This window comes from Lachnellula hyalina (assembly GCF_007821495.1).
Source record: "Lachnellula hyalina strain CBS 185.66 chromosome Unknown contig00078, whole genome shotgun sequence".
In the NCBI taxonomy this organism is placed as follows: domain Eukaryota; kingdom Fungi; phylum Ascomycota; class Leotiomycetes; order Helotiales; family Lachnaceae; genus Lachnellula; species Lachnellula hyalina.
Window position 1 is genome coordinate 87097 of NW_022157192.1, and position 13606 is coordinate 100702.

The following is a 13606-nucleotide window of genomic DNA, read 5'->3' on the forward strand; positions in this document are numbered from 1 at the left end:
TTCCTCGTTATCGAAGCTCAATCAGCCAGCATATAGGACTAGGTTCATCACTTGATTTATTCATTCCATAGATCCAACAACATCCGCAACCGCAAACTTCGCATCAGTCTTCCTCCTAACCTCTTCAATATCCACACCTGGCGCCAGCTCAATGAGCGTCAAGCCGCCCTTCACCCTATCGACATCAAAGACGCACTATAGTATCACCGCCAAATCAGCATTCATTCATTCAATCAATCAATCAATCACCGGATTTGCATTTGACACCCTGAGAGCATTTGGCACCCTTACTCCGTAAAGCGTCTAGAATCCTAAAACAGTAACAATAAGAAACACAGCACTTACCAAATCCGTAATAATCGTACTAACGACCTTCGCCCCCGTCAACGGCAACACACAAGTCTCGACGATCTTCGAACTACCATCTTTGGCCACATGGTCCGTGGCAACGACGATTTTCGTCTGGTCTGGGTTCCCGACTAGGTCCATGGCGCCGCCCATGCCTTTGAAAACCTTGCCGGGGATCATGAAGTTCGCGAGGTCGCCGTTGGCACTTACTTGGAGGGCCTGTGGTGGGTTGTATGAGTGGATGGGTGGAGAGAGGGGAGGGGGGATATGGGTACTTACGCCGAGGACGGAGACGTCAATGTGCCCACCGCGGATCATGGCGAATGATTCCGCGCTGTCGAAGGTTGAGCCGCCGGGGACTATCGTGACGGTTTCTTTGCCGGCGTTGACGACATCTCTGAGGTATATATCAGCGAGGTGCTTCACGCAAGATACTGTTAAGGGAGACTAGACTTACGCATCGACTTCTTCCTCGGTCGGATATGGTCCCTGAACAGAAACAGAAACTGTAAGCACATTTTCTCTCAAAGCGAACCTGGGCTTTCGGCTCACCATTCCCAATAGTCCGTTCTCGGACTGAATCCAGACCTTCGTCTCAGGAGACAGGAACGAAGGCGCTAAAGTTGGAATGCCAACTCCAAGATTCACGTAGTATCCATGTTTCAGTTCCTTCGCAGTCCGCTTTGCTATCCTCTCTCGCCGCACCTGAGATGGCGATTGTTCACCACTTGGCTGACCTCGACTCTCCTTCAGCTTTATTATTTCGATAATCTTTTCTGTCGTCGCAGGAACGATACGATCTACATAGATTCCTTGAAGATGAACACTATCCGGATGGATATCTCCAATTGGAACTATGTTTTCCGCTTCGACGATGGTGACTGTTGCTGCCTTGCCCATGATTTGGCCGAATGCTTTGGTGGTATATCTAAGTGATTCAGTTCGCATACTTCTATCTCGAGTTTGATTGATCCAACATACCTGAACTGGCAATTCCCCGCCTCGTCTACCTTCCACGCTCGTAGAATCGCCACATCGCCCTTAATCGCCTCTTCCATCCCATAAACCTTGCCCCCAAAAATCCTCGTCTCTCTCGGCTTTCCAGCCTCCAGAACTGTAGCTTTCCCCGTCGCCTTATCCACCGGACCCATCCTCACTGGGATTTCTCCAGATTGCAGTAACGTATCTGCCCGCACGCACAACAATCAGCATGAATTCCCTCCCTTCCAAAGCGTCAATCAACATTATACGTACTAATCCCAGTCGGCGTGAAAAACGCCGGAATGCCCGCCCCACCAGCACGTATCCTCTCTGCAATCGTACCCTGCGGACATAGCTCAATAGCAATCTCACCCCCAAGATACTTGCTCTCCAACCCCTTATTCGCGCCTAGAAAACTCAAGATCAAGCGATCGATTTGTCCGGAGTTGACGAGGGGGGTGAGTCCACCGCCCGCTGTCGTGCCCGCGTTATTTGAAACGGCAGTGAGAGAGTGAAGTCCACTCTTCCCTCGTTTAGAGAGAGCTGCTATGATGGTTTCTAGTACAAGTAGCGCGTTAGTATGAGGAGATTTACGAGAGGACGAATCGTTGGGGGGGTATGTATGTATGCATTTATGTATGGGAAAGTACTTACCAGCAGTGCCACATAGTCCGAATCCAGCACTGAGAATCGTGCTGCCGTTTTGGATATCTGCTACAGCTGCATCTGCATCCCTAAACACCTTCGAAGCCCCCCTGGCTATGTCCGGCGCCGCATCGCGCTTTGCGCCTACATTTGCTTTCTGGTCGTAGCCAGCGCAAACAGCCGTGGTTCGTAGCTGGCGTGCGTGATGATGTAGTGGGGAGGTGCACGTGAGGGGCCCCTGTCGAGCGCGGGGTAGTGGAGATAGTATTGAGGTTCTTGCTAAGTAGATGGGGGTTATTCTTCTTGTTGCCATGATTACATGAGTGATTAATATTAATTGGAAAATAGAAAAGTTTTTGGAAAGGGCAATTGAGATGTGTGGATGTATAGTATGACGGAATGGAGCTGTATATGGCAGGCCCGGGTCATAAAAGAATAGCCGACCCTTGATCACCGCATCGGTCAGCCCGGCAGAAAATCCCGGGCGTGGGGTGCAGGTGGTTTAGGTTGTGTGTGTGTGTTATGCGGATTATATTATCATGTATTCTGATTCTATTTCTAGTTGTAACTTTATATACATATGATTGGTGTATGCAAGTAGATCCTCACAGATACCTAGGTAGCTTTATCTATTGATCTATTGATTATTAATTTGGAACAAATAATTTTCCCTATCCCCACCTCCTCCTCCACCTCTCCCCCCAAACCATCAACCCACCAACCGGCACCCAACTGACAGCCACCACAGCGGCAAACGTGCCCCACGCCCCTAGATACCCGATGTTTGCGGCGTACGGTAGGGCGAAAAAGCCGACGATGAAGGATAGACCGCGGGACGCGTTGAAGAGCGTACCGGATGAGGGGGCGAGGGTGGGGTACGCGTCGGTGGTGTAGGTGTAAAGGGTTGTGGTTGTTATTTGGAGGCCGAATACTGCTGTGGTGGGGATTAGTGGAGGACTATTAGGGAGGGGATATTGGGGAGGTGGGAGGTGGGAGGTGGGAGAGGATATTAGAGGGGATTAGAGGGGATATTAGGGTTTGGTAGGAGGGGTTAATTATTGGGAGGGAAGAGAAAGGAGAGAAAGGAGAGTGAAAGCTGCTGCTGCTTACAAATAGCAAGTCCGACAAGAGGAGGTATATAATATGTTTTCCCCACCGTTGCACCGAAAATAAGTAACCCGGCCGGCATGAAGAACACCGAGAGCGTGCATAGGTAAAGTCTGTACTCCGGCTTTCGCACACCCCCATTCCTTAACGCGAGGCGGAATATAAGGACGTCGCTAGCGCGGCCCGCGAAGAACTCTCCCAGCAGCGAGCCGATGGTAAGTGATATTCCGAGACAGGCACCGATAGGGCCGGGCTTGAGATGGTACTCGGATGTGTAGATGGTGGCTAGGGTGATGGCGGGGAGGACGTTGCAGAAGGTCCAGGCCGTGGTGTAGTACCAGAAGGGGAATAGGATGGAAGGGTATTTTAGCATGCGGAAGGTTTGGAGGAAGTCTGGGGCGTGTAGGGAGCGCGTTGGGAGGACGTTGCCGCGGAAGTCGAAGAGTAGCTGCGTGTAGGTGCGCGTGTGGGTACGGGAAGCCAGGTAGGAGGCGTCGCGGGGAAAAAGGGTTTCTGGGAACAGGAAGATAGCGAGGATGAGGGAGAGAGCGCAGGAGAGGGCGCCGAGGCCGTAGTCCCATTGCCAACCTGCTGCTTGGCCTAGGAACCCACCAACTAAGATACTGTAAGTTGAAAGTCATATAATACGAAGCTGGGAGTACTTACTCAATGCAGCAACATGCGCTCCATTCGTGACAAAAATGGAATAAACTCCCATCTTCTCCCCTCTCTCATGCAAAAAGAACATGTCGTTGACACACGCCGTCCCCACACTCATCATCCCCCCCATTCCAAACCCCGCCATGGCCCTGGTTCCCAACAGCGCCGAGAAATTGGGCGACACGGCCGAGCCGACGCCTCCCAACATGGTGATGGATATGGCGAATAAAGTAGTTGGGCGACGGCCGTAGACGTTGGCAATAGGGGTTAGGATAAAGGGAGAGACTCCTCCAAGGATAATAGCAGTTGTAGTAGAGTATGCGGCAGTTTTAGAGTCAACCTCCATGGCTTTGGATAGGAGGACGAGACTGGGGTTGATCAGGGCTGAGGTGTAGATGCCTAGAAAGGCCATGAAGCCGACTTGGATCAATACCGTCCATTTCAACCATGTTGGCCAATTCTGTAGGTAATTGGATTGTGTTAGTTGAGATGAATAAATTAAATCACGATGCGGTTGACGGGATTGTATTGTCTTGATGATTGACGGTTGATAAGCTTGATAACACTGACCAGTGGATCATCCTTGAATTGACTGGGTTGAGGAACGAGGGGCAAGCCATTCGAATCCCGCTTTAACTCTGCCGCATGGCTGCAGTCGCAGTCGCAGTTGAAGTTGCAGTTGCTTTCGGATTCCTTGTCTTCGAACCGCAGTTCTGGGTCGGTAATCGTACTCGGATGCCAATCCGGGCTATCGCCAAGCTTTTCCACGGGAGAATCATTGCTGGTGCTGGTTCTGGGTTCAGTCTCAGTCTCCTCAGTCCCAGCCCGCGACATGTTCCCGTGCTCGAATGATCAGCATGGAGTCGGTACTCGTAGGTACTCGTAGGATGACTGTGGGGGTGGATTGTTTACAGTAGGGACGGGACGCGTGCTGAGGCGTGGGCATGATTATTAGAAGCGCTGCAAGATCTTCGATGTTCCCCAGAAGTAAAAAAGGTGCTGTGGCATCTAGCCAGCCTAAGCAAGCCCCAAGCCAAGAGCCGTGGATTCGGGACACCGGTCTAGGAACCCCTCATTGGATGTGCACTGTGCCTGTGCCACTGCCCAGAAGACGGTACTTGCCTGGTACCTATGAATGGTTTTGGTTATGGTTATCGTAATTTCGTACCTAATAATGACCTCTTGATAGCGTAAACTGGTGAACTGGTGAACTGGTGAACTGGTAAAGATTCTTTTGCCTGCCTGGTCCTGGGTTACGAGAAAGAGAGCGCACAACACAAACGGTGGCCACGCATGACTCGCGATGACATTTCTAGGAAAGGATTATAGTACCCTGGAGAGGCTATATGTCTGGTATATTATGCTCGTACAGTATACGCCTTGATGTGCTGTACCAAGTTCTCGGAGTAGATGGAAAGACTATTCCTAGCTACCTGCAGACCCCTGAGGGATTTACCGACCCTAAGAATATTACTTAGGTAGGTAGGGTAGGTCGTTGTCAGCCCAGAGCGCTGAATATGGCCAGGCCGAGTCTATGCGCTAGCTTCTGTATGTTGTAAACCAAACTCTTTGTAATAGTGTCATCTTGTAATAGAGTCGTGTAAAGGCTTCCCCGACACTGCTATCTTTTATGCTATTGTTATTATTATTACTATTATCATCGGATTTGGAGGGGTAGTGTGTGTGATGCATACAGTACAGTACTATTAAAGCAATACAAAGCTTCCAGTCAGCAACACCTGGTAATACCCGCTGCTCACCACATATGCTTGCGCGTCACGGTACATACGGTCTTTATATGCTAAAGTATAGGGGAAATTATTATTAAATTATTAATCACACCTGAGGTAAGGTATCTCTTGCATCAACACCCCTCTCTATACTCCGTCGTCAAGGAGCCTGGCCTGGTGAGCCAAAGACCGAGAACGCCTCCCCTCGTCCACCAGGTCCCTTGCCGCTAGCCACTCATTCAGCTTCCGCTTCGACGTGTTTTTCACCGTAACGCCAGCCTTTGCTACTGATCATTAATCTCTCACAGAAACCCAATCCTCATCGCTGCACATGACTCCAGTTGTGCATCTGAAACTGTTCCTTCTTGACATTCCAGGTCCACCGGTATTGCACTGTCCTGTGCTGTACGACGGACGGCACGTGTGGTGGTGCCGATAGTCTTGAGGTCATCCTCGTACACCAATCAAAATGGACCATCCAGCAAAGGTAAAAAAGTTGGGCAAACCTCGGATCCCAGACCACCTTCGTCGGAGAGCTCTGGTCAGCTGTGACCGTTGCAAGAAGAGGAGAATCCGCTGCTCCCGTTCAAGTGGCACAGATACACGAGAGGCATGTCAAAGTTGCTCGGAAGTGGGGGCAAAGTGCGAATCCACCCTGCCCCGCAAGACCCGAATATACGGGAGCGTCGAGACTCTCAGCGTTCGTTATCGCGCTCTGGATACTTTGATCAAGGGATTATTTCCAGCTAGAGATACCAACGATATTGAAGAACTCTACGATATTGCCAAGGCTCATAATATCCAGCTGCCTGCATTCAACGAGCAGGATGTTGCTGAAGAGGTCTTTAGCAACCCACCAAAGCCTACCACACTTTCTCCCCAGTCTGGTGGGGATGCAGAGTCTCCATCTGTGGCATCCAAAGAGTCCGAAGGACTAAACCAGCGTGATGGAACGCCCTCCATGTCTGTTGAGGAGAAGCTTGTTCCCATGCCGCAGGGACATAATGGAAAATCTCACTACATTGGGCCATCCTCATCCTTTGGCTTCGTTCTCACAGTGCGGAAGATGGTTGCAGAGTTCAATGTAGTTTTAAAAAACTTTCAACCCGATGATGAACGGTCCAAGGTTGCCCACGAGTTTGCTGGCTCAACTTGGAGCAAAGCACTTGATCCCATTGTAAAAGAAGAGAGCGAAGACTCTTCTGATGGAAATGTTGACCGACAAATGAGCGAGTCTAGCAGTACCGGAAAGGCTGTCAATCGTCGTCAGCTCCCATCCGGGTCCATAAGACTACCTTCCAGTACCAGCCGGTCGAAAAGAGCCACCACGCTATCTTTCCTCCCAACAAAAGAGTTTACAGATACTTTTGTTGAAGCCTTTTTCAACCGCGTTCATCCGAACTATCTTCTATTCCACCAGCCGACCTTTCAAACCCGCTATGAATTGATGTGGAACCAACCCCTCATGCTAATGCGGGACACAGAACCAGGATGGATCTGCTGTTTGTTCATGATGTTAGTATTTGGAGCCCAGGCACTTGAAAACGAAGATACGTTTCAATCCAAGCAAATCCAGCATCATTACCTGGATCTTGTTCAGTCGAGGATGCACCAACTTATCAGCGCCACTACACTGATAAATGTACAAGCACTTTTACTTCTTCAACTTTACCAGCACCATTGCACTGAGCGAAACAGCGCTTTCATGCTACTGGGCTGTGCTTCGCGAATGGCTATGGCTTTAGGCATGCATCGCGAGGGGACGTCTATTGGGTTTAATGACTTGGAAAAGGAAGTTCGGAAACGCGTCTGGTGGACAGCATACGTGTTTGAGCAATACCAATGCGCCATCCTTGGTAGACCATGTGCAATTGAGGAAGCAGAAGTCAATGTAAGCTTTCCGGACGAGATCATGTTGGATGGCGGGGAGTCGGTACCACCTGGGTATATGGAACATTTGGTGCGTTTGGTCAAGCTCCTTTCGGAGATCAGACGCAAGATATATGCCGTCTCAAGCAGTCCTATGGATCGCGGCGACTCTCCCAAGGCCCAAATGGCAATACAGTTTCTACTCGACCTCGATACCTGGCACAATAGCCTACCACAGCAGTTGCGCTTAGAAAGTCTCTCTCCATTGCCAAAACATCGCCGCGCGGTTATTCTCTTACACGTCCAACTCCACCACGCGCAATCCCTTGTTACGCGACCTTTCATGTTGCGAAAGGTTGGATTACAATTAGCTCGCCACCTAGGAAGACATGTACGCTCCCAGGAACTCGACAAGGATGAAATGCGACTGAGCAGCGCCTGCAGTAATTTTTCCGAATCAGCCGCCAAACTTCTCCACCAACTTTTGGTAGATGGGAGTTTTGATGGTGTGGCATGGTTAGACGGATATTACGTCTTCATATCAATTTTCCTACTGGCATTAGATTTCTTCGCTCGGCCGTGGGACCAGAAAGACAACAACGAGGATCTGGCTCGCAAACAAATAGTTCGTGATGTCATGGGTGCTCTCGAAAACGTCAAGATCTGTCCCACCTTTACAATCTTGACTCAAGTCGCTTTACAGATGGCGAAAATTGTCGGCATCTTTGACGCTCGATCTGAACAGCATGAGAAAGCCGAGGAGTTTAGACAATACATGGAGCAGCAATCCACGACATTTACCTTTGACTATGGCGCCCAAGTAACACAACCTGGAGCTGTAAATGCACTCGACTCGTGGTTCCAAAGAGCCCCTGTTGATCTCCCGTGGGATCTGAAAGATTTCTTCGGCGCCGATGGCTATGTTGCGCCCGTTACCACTACGTCTTCCCGAGAACCGGCCATGGCTTTCGGAAATGCGTATAATGGTGTTCCACCGATCATTGATAATAACCTCATGGTACCGCCGCCGGGTGCGGCTTATACGCATTGGGGTTCCATCGATACGCCTTTCTCTCAGCAACAGAGGGGGCGTGGACAAGTTCTTCCTAATCCGCCTTATCCACATAATGGTCACCATGGTATGGGATGAAGCGTATTTCATGAGAAAGTTCGACATGCTCCCAATTCACGTACGAAATACATGCGTAGTATCATCAAAGGAGCTAGCCAGACTCGAAGGTCTCCGTAATTCGATTACCTTCTGCTTGTAAAAGGAACAACTATCACGTGCCTTCCACTTCCTTCCAGGTATGACATCCATCCAAAGAGCCACCAAACATCCTATTGAAACTAAATACTTCCGTGTTCTCAGAAGTATAGATGCCGATGCCGAGTTAAGCAAGTCAACAGATCCTCATCTCGATCTTCTCTTTCCTAGCCGTCAGGTATCCCCAGAGCCGATCGAAGCCCGTGGTACAATAATTACCCCGCATTCCGCTTGAACCGCATATCCTAGTATGCGAGGAGCATATGTGTAATGTCAGTCGATGAATACAGCTAAAATGGCGGAATTTTGGATACCCGTGCAGTAGCTGCCTTTAAACCTCGAAATCCAAAGGTTGAAAACTTGGTTATATAGAAGAATTTTGTATTCATACTACATACTCTCTCTCCATATGCATACCCCAAACTCCCCTGTATATAAAAAATCGTACCCAGTATCATAGCATCCATCACATATATAACATAACATAACCCACAACCCAACCCTGACCTGCCCTACCTCGCAAATTAAATAGGTGGCTGTCCAAACAGCATAGTGCTAAGATAGATAATCCTCTAAAATCCCCGAACACTACCTAGATACGGAGATACCTTTCCTTTCTTTTTCTCTATTCGATCCACGCCGGCTAGTGATAAGTAAATCCATCCTACCCAAGATAATCTATCAGACGATACATGCATAGGAAATGACAGCAGATTCTTTTTAACGACAAATTAAATACATACATACATATAGCAGAGAAACGAGAAACGTTTAATTAACTATTCCGGAGCGGAGTAAGGGAAGAGACCCTGCTGGAGTGAAGGGATGTGGACTTACTGAAAACACCCCACAGCAGCCGCGGCACACACTCGAGAGCTAAAGCTTGGATTCCGAAATGCGGTTGGGACATGCTGTGGAGATTATGAGTCGAGGTTGGTTTTTATATGGTATAGTATAGTATTTACAACTAAGCATCTCATCTCATGCCACTATGACCCACTCACTAAGCGGCAAGAACAAAAACATCTCTCACCAATTCGGTGTTCATGAATCTATACACTTACGATCGAGTGAGTATCAAGGCAATTTCAGGTGACTTAAGCCTTATAATTCAACGGTGTGGGAAATACTGTACCAGTCTAACCCGACCGGCACCCTTGTATGCATTCCTCTTGTGAGGATAGCCAGCACCCCAGAACTTAAATACAGATTCCCGTTATTCCGCGCACATCTCTCGTGGCTGCTGCTCGATGACTTTAAGCAGGAGATTCGTCAATATCTTTCTCGTGCGCTGGCTGGATGAGTACGAGGATTGTTGAGCATGAATGGATAGCATTAAGTAGACTTCGTTTACTATGTTAATAATTTATTAACGAACGAACGAAATCCGTTAATCTCGGGTTAATTGATTGACAGCGATTAAAGTTGTATTTGACTGCATTATACAGATAGACGTAACTCGTTCCAAGGGTTCTTCTTAAATGTTCAGGAAAGAGTGTTTGTGTCTAGGACATGCGAGATGAGGGGTGCATAATTCTTATTCTGAAGCTGAGTATGAGAAAATAAAGGCATGTCGGACGATCCTATGTATGCGTTGTCTTTTTCCAAGGATTGTATTGTATTGTAGATAGCTTGCTATGGACTTGTTGTTACAGAGTTATATCTGGAAAGAGATGGGATAGGTGGAGGTAGAGTGTGCGGATCTGATGGTACTGTAGAAGGGCTCAGCTGCTTGGTTTATATTGGAAGCTAGGCTTTTTGGATATGCGTATGCGTATTCGGCTTGATTAATTGACGATCGCGAGACTTGCGCTTTGTTTACTGAGGCTGGGTTTGGTTTTACTTGTTTGAGTGTATGCTGATACCATGGCATGACGGAAGATGAATGCAGAAAAGGGAGGGATGTTTGTGTTGCTGGCTTTAATTTGTACTTCGCTTAGTATGTTGAGCTGGTGGGGACGGGTCACGCGGAGAATTCGAATAGTCTGCCTGGTCTGCCTGCTCGCGATTCCCGTTTGGGCACCTTCCGTGGAGTAAAAAGATATGAGCAGTAAGGGGATGACTGGAAAGGTTGAAGCATGACAATAGACAGAAATCCTTGCTTATAAGTCGGCCCTCGAATTAATATTATCATATCCCGCTATTGACATCCATATTAAACCAATTCAACCAATCCAACCCCGTCCTATCATCCATCTGGAAGTTCGACAGGCTCATATCCAACTCCGGCCCAGCATTGCTGATCGCCTCGTTGATCTGATCGTCCGACATGGCCGAGAACTGCATCTGCATGCGAGGCACCTCTGCTGATCGCTGATACATCTGCGCTTGTGTATGTGGGGGGAGCTGCGAGCTTTGCTCTGCAGTTGGGTATGGCTGCCGCGTGACTTGAGGCGGCGGTAACGTGAGAGCGCTTTGCGCTCCATCGACTTTGCTTAATTCGCTTCCTACCACATCCCTCAAATGCCGCCCATACAGTCGGCTCGTTCCATTCCTATGTGGTGTTATGCCGCCGATCCGTTCCAGCACGCCGGCGCTTTCCTCGATGAGTACCTTGATACTCGTCGCCAGCCCGGTCGTCCCGTTTCCTCCTTTGGCGCTCAGGTAGATGGCAAAGCATGCTGCGAAGGATATCATGATGCAGGTATTGTTCGGCATGGACTTTAGACGAGACTCGCCTTGGACGGCTGCGCGCATGACGTTGAGGGATGAGGAGAGGCCGGCGGCGCGGAAGAAGCGCTTTACTTCGACGGGGGCGGTGGGGTGGTTTATGACGGAGCTGTAGATTGAGAGACGCCCGTGCATAACGAGAATCTCTACATAGGGTGGTATGGAGTTGCCTGCACAGCCCATTAGGATAGACGCATTTGGAGGATGGAGTTGATTACCTTTAGTGCCGCCGATGGTGAAGGTCCAGGTTGTGTACCACCGGTCAAAGAAGTTATCAATCATTTGCTGGAGCCTGCCCAAAATGGTCAGGAAAGGTGATATGGTGGCTGTATGGGGGCTTTATGGGGGCTTTATGGGGGCTTACGACTGAACAATCATTTCTCCATTTACATTTTGCGTGCGGTTGCTGTCGCAGCTTCTTTTCACTTCAGATATAAGGTCGACCTCGGACATGTTAGCAAGTAAACATCATAATGAATATGTCGACTTACAAGATCTCTCCGTAATATTGCAGAAGATACGATGGACCCATCCCAACCATCCGAAATTTGGCACCTATGCCAATCATCACAGGTCTCGATGAGGGGCGTGACGGGAACAATGAAACTCCTTCCTCTGGCGAGACATACACTGCAAATGTTAGCGCAATCCGGTCGGAAGCCACACGTGATCTTACCCTCTATCAAGCACAAACAAAGCAAGCCAGATTCTCTCTCTTCTTCGAAGTAGCCTCTTCCCAAAGTCCGAACGCGGATCCACATCCCCAAACCCATCCAATTCCAGCGCCTTCTTGGCCGTAATGCAATCCGACTGGGCTCTCCCCGCCTGGAAATTCCCGTGTGGATCGCTAGGGGAAGGAACAATGAGTTTATCTAGAAAAATATCCAGCGCGATAGTGAGAGCCATGGCCATATACGAGCATGTCTCATCATCGGACCAATGTTTTCCGGGACTCATCCATGGGATATTGATCATGTATGCTAACACGATTTCTGGCGATCGATTCCGGCTTGCAATGATCTTGCGTGAGAGGTACTTGCAATGTATTGACAGACGCTTAAAGAGAGCGCCAGCTGTTGGGATGAATAGAGCTGAAGCAGCCAGAATAGACGTGAAGAGGAATGCTGATCGTTGTTGGACGAAACGAGGGGTATGTAACAATGGGTCGAGTCCCCATCTAGTATGTGAGAGATTCTCGTAGAAGCTTCGTAGAGTCAGCGTGAAGCAGAATGGAGAAGATATGTTCTTACTATGAAAATAACCCGATTGATTCATCCTCTGTCACAATGCCCATCTCAATTGGGTCGATATCTTGCCCGATATCTAAGCTAGGGTGAAATGGCCCAAAGAAAGCCTCAAGATCTTGATCTCTCGAATGGCCACGTTGACCTCGAGAGGCGAAATTAGAGGTAGTGGGGGCACTCGACGGAACAGAAAGATCTGATGCCCTGGCGAGTAGTTGAAGAGGATTCTCCGCATCGTCAACAGCGAATTGATCATCCGAATTCTGATCTGGTATTGGCTCCGACTTAGGGGGCACAAAATAATCATTCCGAGGAGATTGATGCGTTTGACTTGAAGAGCCTCGTGCACTAAAAGACCTGTACAATCCACCGGAAGCACTTCCAGGTAAGATGTGGTTTGCATCATTCAAGAGATTTTTCAGATGGTGAACATTTTCGCCATCCTCAGATTGGCTACCATCGGTCTTGGACTTTTTGATAGCTTGCTCAATACGATAAACAGCCTTTTCGAGTCCATCTCGTTTACTGGATGTGTTAGTAACTTGCTAGTTGACATTCGATGGCATTTACTTCTTGATTCCTTTCTTTCGGCCAACCCGATATTCTGGCACAACACAATCTCCCCGAGTCTGAGTACATTTCTTACATTTCAGTTCCCCAGGATCACGGAGACACTTAGTTTTGCTCCGACGACAGTTCAAGCATGCTGCTTGTTTCCCCGATGCTATATTGTCTGCCTGTTCGGTCTTAATTGAGCTGGGTGGGGACTGGGTTTCCATGTCAATAATTCCGAGGTTGCATCAGATCCATGCATCTACATCTCGGTAATGCTAGCATGCATATTTCTATGTTTTGTAGATGATGGAAGGTATATTAAAGCCAATTGCTTTGGTCCAGGATAGAAGACGATTTCCAGCTTACCCGTAAAACATTTGAGGTTGAACCTAGCCTAGAATGCGGTGCGGCGTAGCGGATGGCTTATTTTGCCACGTGACGAGGTGGGACCCACTGTGGCTTACTACGCGCAGCGGAAAAGAAAGGAGGCAAAGCGTCTGGATACAAGAACTTTCCTAGAACGGCATCAA

The 13606-nt window shown here is 48.8% G+C and overlaps 4 protein-coding genes across 4 annotated transcripts; 1 reads left to right on the forward strand and 3 right to left on the reverse strand.

Annotated features, from left to right (window-relative positions):
* Positions 1-60: 60 nt before the first annotated feature.
* OXCT1_1 (Succinyl-CoA:3-ketoacid coenzyme A transferase, mitochondrial) lies at positions 61-2287 on the reverse strand (the record flags this gene model as incomplete). Its single annotated transcript, XM_031149259.1, has 7 exons — positions 61-195; positions 346-567; positions 628-745; positions 806-1276; positions 1330-1534; positions 1603-1887; positions 1984-2287. 7 exons carry the CDS (start codon positions 2285-2287, stop codon positions 61-63), a joined length of 1740 nt encoding a protein of 579 aa, XP_031004860.1.
* Positions 2288-2645: 358 nt separating this feature from the next.
* On the reverse strand, positions 2646-4575 carry vrtL_2 (Efflux pump; the record flags this gene model as incomplete). The annotated part of the gene is made up of 4 exons (XM_031149260.1): positions 2646-2908; positions 3085-3696; positions 3748-4201; positions 4249-4575. 4 exons carry the CDS (start codon positions 4573-4575, stop codon positions 2646-2648), a joined length of 1656 nt encoding a protein of 551 aa, XP_031004867.1.
* Positions 4576-5940: 1365 nt separating this feature from the next.
* Positions 5941-8490, forward strand: LHYA1_G004299 (putative transcriptional regulatory protein; the record flags this gene model as incomplete). The annotated part of the gene is made up of 1 exon (XM_031149261.1): positions 5941-8490. One exon carries the CDS (start codon positions 5941-5943, stop codon positions 8488-8490), a length of 2550 nt encoding a protein of 849 aa, XP_031004866.1.
* A 2247-nt stretch (positions 8491-10737) lies between these two features.
* SAT9 (Satratoxin biosynthesis SC1 cluster transcription factor SAT9) lies at positions 10738-13300 on the reverse strand (the record flags this gene model as incomplete). Its single annotated transcript, XM_031149262.1, has 6 exons — positions 10738-11569; positions 11642-11721; positions 11769-11907; positions 11954-12454; positions 12540-13046; positions 13092-13300. 6 exons carry the CDS (start codon positions 13298-13300, stop codon positions 10738-10740), a joined length of 2268 nt encoding a protein of 755 aa, XP_031004846.1.
* Positions 13301-13606: the final 306 nt, after the last annotated feature.